Source organism: Cygnus atratus, chromosome 1 (genome assembly GCF_013377495.2).
Source record: "Cygnus atratus isolate AKBS03 ecotype Queensland, Australia chromosome 1, CAtr_DNAZoo_HiC_assembly, whole genome shotgun sequence".
Taxonomy (NCBI): domain Eukaryota; kingdom Metazoa; phylum Chordata; class Aves; order Anseriformes; family Anatidae; genus Cygnus; species Cygnus atratus.
The window spans coordinates 189,966,572-189,979,702 of record NC_066362.1 but is presented as its reverse complement, the minus strand read 5'-3'; the positions used below and the strand labels follow the sequence as shown (position 1 = coordinate 189,979,702).

Below are 13,131 nucleotides of genomic sequence, written 5' to 3'. Positions count from 1 at the left end.
GTCTGGCTTGCTCCATGCACATGTGCAGGCTCCCTCCTGCCCAGCAGCGCTCTCAGAATAGGGTGTCTTTGGCTGTACGCTTCCCAAAAATACAAGACATCACGTATAAATGTTCCCCTCAACACACACCAACACTCATGGGGTAATGGCTGCACAGCGCAGCAAGGCTGGACCAGCTTTGAAGACTTTTTCCTGGCTCCCACTCATGATCTGGTGCCATCAGCTATTGCCTCTTGCCTGTGCATACCCCTCACATGTTCAATCCCCCCTTCACAGAGGAGCTGCTGAGACCAAGTGCCTGGGGCTTTCCTGGCTAACAGGGATGCCAGGGGCAGTTTCCTTACATACCTAAAGGAGCAGATACAGGCTCGGGTATTTTTCCTCCTGCAGAAGGAACGGCGCCATCCCGTCAGCTGTAGGAGCTGACGATTTGAACATAAATTGTCAGTCCATTTGAACTTAAATTGACCATGGCACCAGGCTCCATTTTCTCCTGAGGGGCTGGGAGCTACTGTTGCCTTTGCAGAAGGTGACCACAGCTTTACGGATCAGATCCTGAGTTTATTTTGATAAGAATGGGCCCAGGACTGGTTTCACCAAATGCTGCTCGTGGCTCATTCCCTGCTCAGACCAGAAGCCAGAGGAAGGCACAACTTCCATGTTCTTGCTGCAGTGGATTTCTTTGCCAGGAAAAACATTTTTACACGTTTTTTTGTGTGTGTTTTAACGGTTGCTATTCCTACATTATCTATTCCTGAGATTATTTCCTGTGGGAAAGATTTAATATTTTTAATTCCAATAATATTTTTAGTAACAGTTGCTATTTTCTGCCAACATTTCTGTATTTTTGGATAGGACCAAATTATATGTTCTAAATTCCAATTCTCATTGCAGTTTCTCTAGGAAGGCTTTTAAAGCAGTTATTTCATACCTCATAAGCTACAGGGAAGAGAACGGAATTCTCTTAAGTTTATGAGCCCGATTTTCCATCCAGTTCCAGGCAATAGCCCCGCTTCCTGCACAGCTAATTTCATTCTTCCATTGCCATTTAAAAGTCAAATGCTTTTCTCCCTCATTTAGCTTTCATGTTATTCAAGCTAGGTTCTAACTTCTTCGCTTGTAACTTCCACTGGTAATTCCTTCATGGTGAACCAGGAATAATATTGCTTATTGAGGGCTGTTACTGTTCCTTGGCAAATCTGAACACCCTGGAGAATGGAGATGTGACGGGCTGCAGAGGCCCTTTCTGTTTCTGTGCCACTGGCGCCACTACAATATGAAGTTTCCATTCTGGAAACACCAATTATTTAAATTTTCAGAGGTGATTATTTAAACTTTTGCACACAAAGTACGCGTTGTTGCTGTGCATGTGTCACTGCTGAGAGCCAGGAATGAAATTCCTGCCCCACTGAGATCAGCGGCAGGTTCACCCTGACTTAGTCAAGGTAGGATTACGTCTCAAATGGTGCGCTACTTCCAAATTAATGAACTCCTTACTTTCAGTCAGGAATACACACACCTAAAGGCTTTTCTTTTTAAACAAACAAACATTGAATAACTTCTTAAAATATTTTAAAAATGTTTAAAAAATGCTTAAAATATTTTGTGTGTGTGTCGGGGGGAAGCTCAATAGAATTGAGAATGCCTAGAACCAGTCCCAATACATGTTGTATTAGTTACCTGCCCAAGTTTCATAAAATTTACCCCCAACTTTCTGTTCACCCCTGAGATGTATGAGAAGGATGGGAACCTTCCAGAGACAGTACCTGGTAAGCTGAAAACATTTGTTTTCCAGTTCAGTTCTTTAGGTGAAATGGAAGTTGGCTTTTGTTCCCCGCAGCAGAGATTCTAAGTGAGCCAATCCTTTCAGCAGGGAATCACTCCTTTCTTTTTGGGCTAGTTTCTTGTTTCACTCAATTGCAAAGACACTGTATTTGAAGGTGAAATACTTACTTTTTTGAAACATAGCAGAGGAAAGAGCCAGAGGGGCAGGCACACCTCTTTGCGGCTGTCCTGGCAGAGCTGCCACTGCTGTGAAAGTGACGATGTTGAATTTTATGTCATTTGCTGACTCTGTTATGCTAAAAATCGTCTTAATGTACCCAGAAATTCTACGCCAAACACTACAAAGAGAGATGAGATTTGGAGCGTGTGTTTGTAGCTCAAACCCATCACTAACATTACAAAGCAAACCCCTTGAAAATTCTGCCTTAAAGTAGAAATTATCCTTTCAAAGAACACATACTGCAGCTTAGATTTTGATTCAGATTTTTAATAAATTGTGCCAGTAGAAGCTTTCAAAGGCAATGATATATCAATAAATAACAGTTAAATTGAGTTCCTGAGAAAGAACCTACCACATGAAAGAATGTCAGATAGATGTAAATAACAAAAAATGGCATTACTATATAAAAAAGCAGTAATACTGAATCTTACATGAACTGTCACAACACAAGCACTGCATACCTCAAAACATTCCTTTCATACAAATGTAAACAAATACACAATCATTTTTGTTTAGTTTAGGCTGATGAATTTATATGTTGTTGCTTAGATATCTAAACACTGGATAGGATATGCTAAAACATTAAGGAATAATATGTGGAATAATATACGGAAAAAATAATGAAGTTCCAGATTTAAAAATAAAATAAAGCAAAAACACCTTAAAGGAGTGTTTTCCTCAAATGTTATTACGTCAATCACTTTAAATAGGACTGTTACACTAATCTGAATTAAGGATTTTTGTGTGTGTTTACTTAGTTATATATAATATATATGCAAATATGTATGGCTTAATTACTTTAGTATTCTGATATCACCTTGAATAAGTCTCACTTATACATATAAGAAAAATGCTTATTTTAACATAGTTAAGAATTGATATTTCAAAGTATGCTTATAATCCGACAGAAATGAAGGACTGTTGTGCTCCACCACAGCAACATTTTCATCTGAAGACAACAGGACAGAATGACCTATGAACAACGCCAACGTTTTCAGACGTCAGTGCCTGTAACGTTAGGATCCTAAATGGATACACAGACAGTCGTGTAGAGATCCAATGTCCGGAAAAGCCATGTCCCTCCAGATTCCACAGAAATCAGAGGGGCTGCACGTACTCACCACATCAGCCTCATCTCATTTAGAATCTCGGTGTGTTGCAGGAGCACAGCTCGAGACATTCTGGTTTGAAGACACTGAGCTACTTGTTAGTACTGGTGCTCTGTGTTACTGATAGCATTAAACGACGAACACTGTGCTGCATGCTATGTGAACGAGCCAGGTCTAGACTGTTGTCACGAATCAGCTTTGTAGTAATGGTCTTGGCTATTGATCCTTCGTGGGGAAATGTGTGTGCCAACGATCAATGGTTACTAAAACGATCCACTACATCAGACCACAAAATCACTATTCAGTTATAATCTTTGCAAATCTGTTTTACAAAATTAATATTGGATACAATCATAAGAGGAAACCATCCACACGATACATTATGAACACATGGTTTAAAACGGTCTACTAATTTTAGACCCTCAGTAAAAATGGATCCACAGGACCTGCCTGTGAATGGCAAGAAAAGGCCATTTCAAATAGAAAAAACACTGCTCATGCAACATTCTTCACACACTAGACAAAGAAATCACACCCATATAGTCACTTGCTCACACTTTCTATTACACTCCAATAAGCAGAAGGAAATAAAGCAGCTTTAAGGTTATGTCACAATTTTGAAATGTGGAAAATACACATAACAAACAAAAATCATGGTGCGAATACAATGGCATCAGTAAATTTAGAAAATTAGAGAGTGGAGGTTTTTTTTTTCTTCCTTTTTTTCTTTTTTTTCTTTCTTACATTATTGCACAGAGACCTTTCATCACATGTTCTTCAGCTTTATGCATTTTCCTAAATGTGAAATAAGTGCTATGGATAAAATAAAAATGTAGAAAAGAAGAACAGCAGCATGATTTGTCAAAGTTAATCCCTATAATTTAGTAGGAAAAGAAACCCCTGCTATAAACAAAATATAAGTGCTCTTTATTCATTTAAAAAATAACGCTGACAGTTGCAGAAGTCTGTAAATGTTTATCTGAGTAGGGGGAAGCTGACCTCAAACACAAATAGGCCTAGAAATGATAGACTTCTGGCCTTGTAGATTTTGGTGAAGACCAGGATTTCAAGTGTAATTATCAACAAAGTTATTTACAGTAAAACTGACCTGAACTTTCAAGAGTGCCATTTTTAGGACCTGGCCCTGCAAGTTTCTGACTCCACAGGATGACTTCAGTCTCAGCCGAAGTTACACCTGACCAAGCACTGCAGGATCAACTCCTAAAGGATCAGTTAAGGGCCCTACTGGATTTGAGATTAGTCTTATCTGGAGCACTCTATACAATAATTTACACATATACAGGCTGACAAGCTCCAGTCTGATCCACCACATCTTTGTCTTCTACATCGGACTTCTCAGACTGGCCAACTTCCATTCCAGAAGGTTTGGGATACCTGAACGGATACCCGTTGTCATCGAAGAACCTTCGGAAAGTAAACTCGTAAAAGGCATGCTCTGTGTGCTTGCTGTTGGAAGAGGCTAACGGATCCCATGTCCTGGTGCTGTCACCACTAGCATCATTCCAAGGACTTTCTTCTTCAACTGGATCAAAATTTGAAGTGTCCATTGGATGGCTGATCTTTGGAACGTAGGGAGCTGGCTGCCTGCGGATATCGGTAGAGAAGTCCATAGAGTGAAAGAAAGAATGGGCTTTAATATCATCTGCTCCGTTTCTTCCAAGCCTGTCCTCAGCAGCACAGCAGAGCTTTGTGATGAGATCAGTTGCCTCGGGGCTTAGCTTGATCTGTGAGGGAATGTGCAGTGTGCTTTCCCAATTTATCACCTGAAGATGAGAAAGGTATTAAATGACTTCTAATCCTGGAAACAGAATCCTTCTGATCCTTCCGTCAACACCAACTGTACAGAAGTATACACGTAACTAGTCCAGCCACATTCTGTATAGTTACTTCAGAGGTTCAAGAGCCCAATGATGGGATTGCATCAGCTGTTAATAGGTTTCTTTAATGATTCAAGAAAGATCACCAGAGAGCAGATAGAAGAAGCAATTACATTTTAAAAAAGACGTATTTCCTCCTGAAAGCTCCCGTTGACAGATTTGAGAACACATTCAGTTTACACATGACTTAACGGAATGAATTCAAGGAGTTGCTTCATTTAGCCTCCAAAATGTAAAAATAGGGAAGTGATTATGAGATGCATTCTTTCTAATAAATACTACTTACTGCTTGGCTTTAAAACACTCACGTTGCCAACTGAAATTATCATCGGTGTATCAGCTTACTCAAATCTGATATGCACCCTAAAAAATTTATATGTGTGAACTTGGGCTTCAGAAACCAAAACTGTGCAGAGTAGATTCATAAAGCTGGTAACTCTATCTATGTGGGCTGGACAAGTCAATTCTGGTCTGATATTCACAATCTTCACTGATTCGAAAAGGGTTTGTCCCTGGTGTAAAGCTATTTAAAATCACGATTTTGTAATCACTGTTCCTTTCTCTAGTAAAACCAGAAGGGATGGGTCTGTACAGAGAAGAGGAGGGAAAGGAAAAGATTAACATTTTGCTGCTACAGATTGGAATTTTGTTTCAACTTACCTTCAGTTGGGTTTCCGTGGGTGTAGGAGCCAGGAAAGGAGGCTGTCCCACTAACATCTCAAAGAGGATGACACCAACACTCCACCAGTCACAGAGCTGAGTGTATCCTGAAAGGCAAGTCCAAAGGTTGTCCTCCATCAACCAAGGAGAATATGCATAGAGCTACTATTTCTTCTTGCAATTAAGCATCAAAACATACAGCACAATTTTCTGTCTTTTCTCAAAAAACTGACCTAAAACCAAAGGACTCCCAATCCACCTTCACCACCAAGTTGCTTCTGCTTGCTGAGCTAAATTCTGCTGCTGTCAGTGAAGATCTAATAGTGTTGTCTGGGAATCATTTTGAATAAATTTGATTCTCAATAATAGTGCGTGGGGAAATCACATAATTAGACCAAATGAAGTTTTTTTTTTCATACCCCATCCCACAGCTACATCCCTACACAGCACACACTGGTCCTCAAAGAACAAAAAAAAAGGCTTAGTGATCGATGCCCTCCCCTTGGTTCAGTGGAGGTGACACCTCGGGTTGGAAAAGCTGCTGAAAAGATACAGCCTAGTTCTAGACACAGAAGAAAGATACAGATAACTTTCTGAGCAAGTTCCAAGCAGTGGAACAATTTCAATCACTTAACTACTCAGATAAAACAAATGAGGTATATATTTGAGATTTCCAAAAGGAATGAAGGACTTAAAACACTGAGTTCAATGCAGATTTGTGTCATCAGATGATGTAGGATTTAATCCAAAATCTCTTGAATTGAGAGAGAGTTGAGATTAGGTCTAGGATCAGGCTTGCAGACAAGTTTGAACAACTAATCTCCTTACTACAGTGACTGTGTCTGTATTTCATGGATAGCTACCAAATGTTGTCTACATTCCTGAAGCGGAGCTTTTGAATGCAGTGTGCCCAACGTAATCTGTAGAAGGCTTTTTGCTGTATTTCCCCGAGATTCTGTATGGGAATCTGGTGAACGCTTCCACGAGTTTCTAACAGCCTTATTTAAGTGACCAATCTGAGTCAGTGACTCAGAACCATCAGCTGGCTACTTGCTGGTCTGTGCAAGCCTGCTAGTGGCCGCAGTCATCCTCATAGTGGCCAAAAGCACAGATAATCTTCTCTGTACTTTAGAAACAGTAGCTGCCAACACCATCTGACATATTTATTAGCAGTCTCATCAAAGGCTTCTGAGTGAAGAGAGATGGAGACAGACAAAGCACGACAACCTTCAATGTCTGCAATATGAAGCTCATCATTGGAGCATGTACAGAAAGCTGCTCTCCTTAATCTGAGCTGAGTGTCTGTGGACTTCAGAACGTCAAGCTTCCAGAGCAGCAAACTTTTGAAGGAAAAAAAATGAAGTATTTCAAAACATTGGTGTTCATTTAAACAGTATAAAATCCAGGTTATCTACCTTTACGAAGCAGGACTTCAGGAGCAATGTAATTAGGGGTTCCAACTAACGAGTGAGCTAGGCATCTCTGATGTTGCTTCTTAGCTCTTTGTTCCAATGTCTTCAGCCTATCTCCACATCTACAGTTGGACACATCATCCCAAAGATCACTGGGCTCCATGCTGTCTTGTCTGATATGGCTCCCTTTGAAGTGGGAGAGAAAGTTTACATTTAGACTCATAAAACACAACACTCAAAAAGGAAAGAATTTATTTAGATCTAGTTTTGCCGTCTTCCTCTGTCACTAAAGAACAGCACTTAAGCTTTAAACCTAAGGCAATTACTTCTGCCCTCTTCTTCACAACTGATTTTCCTTAACCAGCGGAGTGTCTCTGTCTCAGTGCAGGGAAGCACGCTGCCATACGGGAGATACAGAATAATGGAGTATATTTAGATTAGCTATGGCAATTGTGTATAAACTTTCACTGATAGACTCCAATACCCCTCAATGGCAAGCACAGAAGGAGCCTGGATTACTTTAAATCTGTGATTAATTTCTTTCACCATCAGAGCCCCTCTGAACAAGAATGAACTGAAGAAGTACAGCTACTGCAACGGTCAGCCAGGCTACTGACAGGGATTTGAACAGCACTGGAAACAAAAGACTAGAAACAAACTAATTGCCAGAGACAAACACACCGTAATTCACCTGACATTTCTGCCAAGAGGTAACTACTTCAGGATAAACAGAGCAAATAAAGCCTAATACCTTTCTGGTAGTATTTTGAATTGTGAGTCCACCTGAATCCCGTACAGAGTCCGAAGTCTGTCAGTTTGATATGCCCATCGAGGTCTATCAGAATGTTGTCAGGCTTGATGTCTCTATGAATAAATCCCATTTTGTGCACGCTCTCTATAGCCAAAGTGAGCTCTGCAATATAAAACCTGGCCAGACGCTCTGGGAAGACCTCCATCCGAATCAGCAGACTCATCATATCCCCACCAGGGATGTAGTCCATCACAAAGTACAAGTTCTCTTTATCTTGGAAGGAATAATAGAGTTTAACCACCCACTCATTGTCTGCCTCAGCAAGTATGTCCCTTTCTGCCTTGACGTGAGCCACCTGGTTCCGGTTCAGGACATCTTTCTTTCGCAGAGTTTTCATGGCATAAAGGGCATGGGTATCCACTTTGCAGGCCAGACACACTTCTCCAAACGCACCAATACCCAGAGTCTTGATTTTCACAAACATAGATTTGTCCATTTTGGCCCTTTTAAGTCTGTTGTAGTTGGACTCCTTCTGGTAGAGAATTTTCCTCATTTGTTCCTGTTCTGCTTCACAAAGGCCTGCCTAGATAAGAGAAAGCAAACCACGAGAGCTAGTGAGGTTATATTCATAGCAACAGAACAATGAACCAGCATTCCCAAGACACGTCTCAGAAAAATTAACCAAGAACCAGAAAAGAGATACTCATGAGAGATATAATCTCTTGTCTGTCTGCCAAGGCATTTCTGAAATACTTGCAAATTCATTTGCCCTACCAGGTTACCTGCATTGTCTCTAAGATTACCCTTTCTCTCTCATTCTGCTGAGCTAAGAGGCAGGCGACAATGCTGTCAGGGGAACAGAACAGAACAAACCTGACCACGGGGTTTAGTTTATACCTTTCAACTGTGCACTTTGCCACCGCACTCCACCATACATATGCACAATGCAGCACAAATTAAACTGAAATCCAGATGCAGTAGCCCACTTTGTTCATTAATGGTTCTCCAGAGGAACTCGCACGATCCTGGCTAAAGCAGGCTAAAGACCCAAGCATTCACCCACAAGGCTGCTACTTTGATTGAATTTTTCATTTCACACCTGTAGTCTAGGCCTTTGAAGATGAATGTGGGCAGCCAGACTGCACAGCAAAATCTGCACAGTACAAAAATGAAATTTGTATGAATAAAGGATGGGGGAGGTCTGAAGAAACTTGCACAACAGGTAGGATGAATTTTCAGACTGAAGGCAAAAGCCAAATCGAAACTAATAGTACTGTTTTTATTATAGATCGGGGTACTCTCCTTACATTTATAAAGAAGTGTTTATTGTTTTAAGGTAAAATAATTAGTGTGAGGTAAAATAATTACTGTACTGTGTTCTTGGTTAATTCTAGAATACTGCAATATTCAAATAGCCAAAATCTCCTGAGTTCGCAGTGCATTCCTGCAGCCAGTGATGAGGTTGCTAGGGGAAGGAGCTGTTTGTGTTTATCGTTGAACTGAGTTATGAAGTGAAGGAGAGCTGAAGAGCCAGAAAAGAGAAGAACTAATGCAATTAGCTGCTGGGTTCCTTCTCTGGAGATCATCAATCTCAGGAAAACATTCATTAAATCCAAGCAGTGCAACATCATCTATACTTGTGGTGAGGTCAAACTATTAACTGTCACTAAAATATATTGACCTTTCAAGAGATTTTAGAGACACGTTCATTTAATCTTAACCTCAGCAAATGAATTGCCGAGTTTTCTAGAGCAATGTGAGCATCAAATTAATCAGCTCTGGAAACTGACTGTGCTAGGAAAGATCAGGTAGTTAATTAGCCATTATGCATTAATAACAGCTTTCCTTAGAGCTTATCCTTAAATACAAAAGTAGACTAGTCATATTCTAGTCATGCCTGAGAAAAATAAAAAAAATAATTAAAAAAAATCCACATTTAAAGATTTAAAACAGAACTGCCAGAGCAACCATCAGAACTTGGCAGCCTTGTTTTAAACAGCCCTATCAGGGAATCAGCTTGGGCTTGAGTGCTACCATTAAGCATAAAAGCAGCTCTTGCTCAAAGTGCATCCGTCTGAGACCTGCTTCTAGAACAAGTTCCAGCAAGGGTCCCAAGACCGTTTAAAGCTGGCCAAGACATGATTACTTCCATGATATTATTACTAGCATGTGTTCAACAGACAACTTTTAGTCAAGTATTCATCTGAAAATATGGCATAGTAAATCTACTGCCAAGTTAAACTGTGGCTTTCGTGAATAAGCAGTTGCTATCATGGAATAGGTAGGAAGAGCTGGAGCAAAGAGAAAACCTTTTCCAGAGTTTTGCAAGAGCTGGATATTGCCAGTGTTATCTTGGCCTCAAATCTGGCTTCTGAGTTCTTTCCTAAGCAAACCTAATACTTTCCTACTACGGGTGTTTTTGCTTCATTTTACTTTTCTGGTATGAAGGTATATTATTTCTTCTCTCAGGTTTTTCAAACAGCCTCCCACATGTGCATCCAGGCTTCTCAGTGAAATAGTCTGGTACAGGGAGGTATTGAATACCTTTATACATTTTGAAGTGAGAGGAATAATTTGACCCCATTAGATTTACTATTTAAAAAAAAGAATTACTTTAGCCATTTCTTGCTCCAACTGCAGTCTTCTGTTAATTTTCTGCTGGTAGGTCTTTATGACATTTTCTACATGCTGCTCCATGTAGAACTTGAAGGCAAACGGCGAGTAGCTCTTGATTCGGGATTCCCGCTTTTCCTCATCTTTGCCGTTTTTTCTCACGGGCACCGGAGACGTCTGGATCTGCTTTTTATCCTTGCTGGGTTTCTCAGCTTTAGCGTTCTTGCTGCTTTTGTCATTTCGCTCGCTGTTCTCCTCGGCCTTATTGCATGGTGGGTTGGGGACTACGCGGAGGGTCTGCTCTACACCCATGCACAAGCAGTTGATATCGAACTGCTCGGAGCTACTGGGAAGCAACAAATGCTTGGGATAGGGTGGCGGCGGGCACCGCAGCTCCTGGTTAGCGTACTCCACTTCCAGCTGATAGGCGTTGGGTGCTCCAACAGTTGGCACGTGCTGCTCCATGATCTCTAAGCCATCCACAGCCGGTGCCTGCGCAGGTAACCAGCCAGGATGGGAAGGTCCCACTGCCGTCTGAGGCTCGGGTCTCATCACTCGCATGCTCTTCACTGGCTGGAGGATGTGAGCAGAGGTGACCGCTGTGATTGTATTTGGAGATGTAATCGAAGGATCGGGTTTTCCTGGAGGAACCTGTCGTATCGACACGGTCACCTGGGGCTGCTGCTGATGGTTGTTGAAGGAGTTTGTTCTGCTCGGCACTGTGGCATCTGGTCTGAAGGATACGTGTTGCCGTGGAGATGTTTCTATTCCTGGGTTTTGTAAAGAATCTCGCCGTGACGGCGTTGCTGCCTGCCACTGCTGAACTTGAGGATTGTTCATGTCGTAGAGATCCATGTTTAGGCTATTTCTAGACGGAGTTAACAGATTTTGCGGTGGACTGTCTGAAAAATCATTAGCAAATGCTGGACCTCTGGATATCACGTGCATTTGATGAGAGGAAGGACTTGCCTGTTTGTGATGAGAATGGGATATATACAGGCTTGCCGGTGCCTGCTGAAATGCATGACCAGAGTTATTTTGAACAACTGCCCCTTTATTTGGGAGGTTGGCGTATCCTCCCTCCTGCTGCATCTTGTTTTGGAAGGAAGGACTCCGCTGAACACCATACCCCATGGCATCCCCCTGCACCATCATGTGCTGCCTACTGTAGTGTTGGCTGTTGGAGCCATGGGAGGCCTGCAGCTGCAAGGCTGGGCTGCTGTGATTAGCCACGGGATAATTAATGACAGAAGACTCGATATTTGCAGGGTACGTTTTCTGCTGATGGCTTGTTGGTGTGCTGTGCGTGCCTACTCCGGAAGGCCGCTGTACAGGAGCGTTCATAGCCGTAGGCTGCGAAGCTGAGATTAAATAGTCCATGTATGGCCTCGGAACTTCAGTTAGCATATTTGTACCTTCTGCTCCAAAGCCCGTCCCTTCATAGGCTGCATTACTGATCTGATGGTAGGACGGAAAAGATTCATTTGATCCTTCGAAGCTTGGCCTGCGGGTTACGTTATTTGGCACAATACCCTTTCCTTTGTAAAAAGAACACAGAAGAATGTTAGGAAACAATTCAGGTGAACCAATTACTTTGCATTACTCATCCATCCATCCTTACACACACAAAGCCTAGAATATGAGTTACAAAAGAAATAATCTAAAACCTAAACTAAGCACTCTGGACATTTGAAGTGATAGGTGCCAAGTATTACTACTGATAACGAGCTACTGGCCCAAAATACTGCTCATGCCAGGAATCATCAGGGAGTTCTACCAAATCATGAAAATAGAAGCACAAATTCCTGTACTGTGAAATCATCATATTACGCTGCAGCCTGTATTTTTTAAAGCCGGACTGGTGTTACCAGTCATTACTCACAGACAGGAGGAGGAAGCAACAGAGCAGGGGTTAAGTACAGCACCAACAGGAGAAAAAAAGCTCCCTGAATGACTGTCAGTACAACTTTAAGACAACATTACTATAATCAATTAGTCTACCTCTTCTGCACAGTGAGCTCACCGCTCACGCTGGGGATCTGCTTGCGTCTTGGTTCCATCAGTCTCAAAATCCTTGCTTCCTTTCATTTACAACAATGGCATCATGCAGCTTATCCTGTCTTTTTCCCAACGTGCTGGGCACAGAGTGTCCCCTCCTATGACTTATCTGCCTCCTGTTGGGAAGCTTGAAGAATATGCAGGGACAAGATAGCAGCGTTCCTACGCTGGATGTGCTAAGGGCACTTTTTGTCAGTTCTTTGATCTACGGACAAATTACAGGTGTAGAAAGCACTGGCTGTGCTAAACAGACAGGGAGACACTCTGTGCTGCCCCTGTGCTGTTCCCCCCTCTGGTTCTTCAGCTTTCACGAATCACAGGACTTGACCCACGTACACCTAAACAACTTTCTTTTAAAACCTTCACAAGGCCCTCAAGACGAGAACTTGAACGCTGAACTGCAAGCTTTTCCAGCTATTTCCACTACAGCACGTCCCTGCATACTTACAAGCCCTACTATATACATGGTCACAGGAGCACGCACTTCACTAAGACAGGTCTCTGCACCGTTTCTGCACGCTGAAGAAGCTGTCCCCATACTAAATGACACTTTCCTAAACAACGCAATGTCTTGAAATGAAATCAAGTTGGACAAATTATCAATGTTCTTTCAGGTGAAATCTTG

The 13,131-nt window shown here is 41.8% G+C and overlaps 1 protein-coding gene across 2 annotated transcripts in view; it reads right to left on the bottom strand.

The window, feature by feature from the left end:
• Positions 1–2,256: 2,256 nt before the first annotated feature.
• LATS2 (large tumor suppressor kinase 2) overlaps positions 2,257–13,131 on the bottom strand; it is a 46,538-nt gene continuing 35,663 nt past the window's right edge. For both annotated transcript variants that reach the window (XM_035542716.2, XM_035542717.2), the window contains exons 4-8: positions 10,449–11,986; positions 7,836–8,418; positions 7,088–7,270; positions 5,673–5,779; positions 2,257–4,898 (exon numbers count right to left, since the gene is read on the bottom strand). In XM_035542716.2, coding sequence (XP_035398609.1) covers positions 4,404–4,898; positions 5,673–5,779; positions 7,088–7,270; positions 7,836–8,418; positions 10,449–11,986 — 2,906 coding nt within the window. In that variant the 3' untranslated portion in view covers positions 2,257–4,403. The remainder of the gene's footprint in view (positions 4,899–5,672; positions 5,780–7,087; positions 7,271–7,835; positions 8,419–10,448; positions 11,987–13,131) is intronic.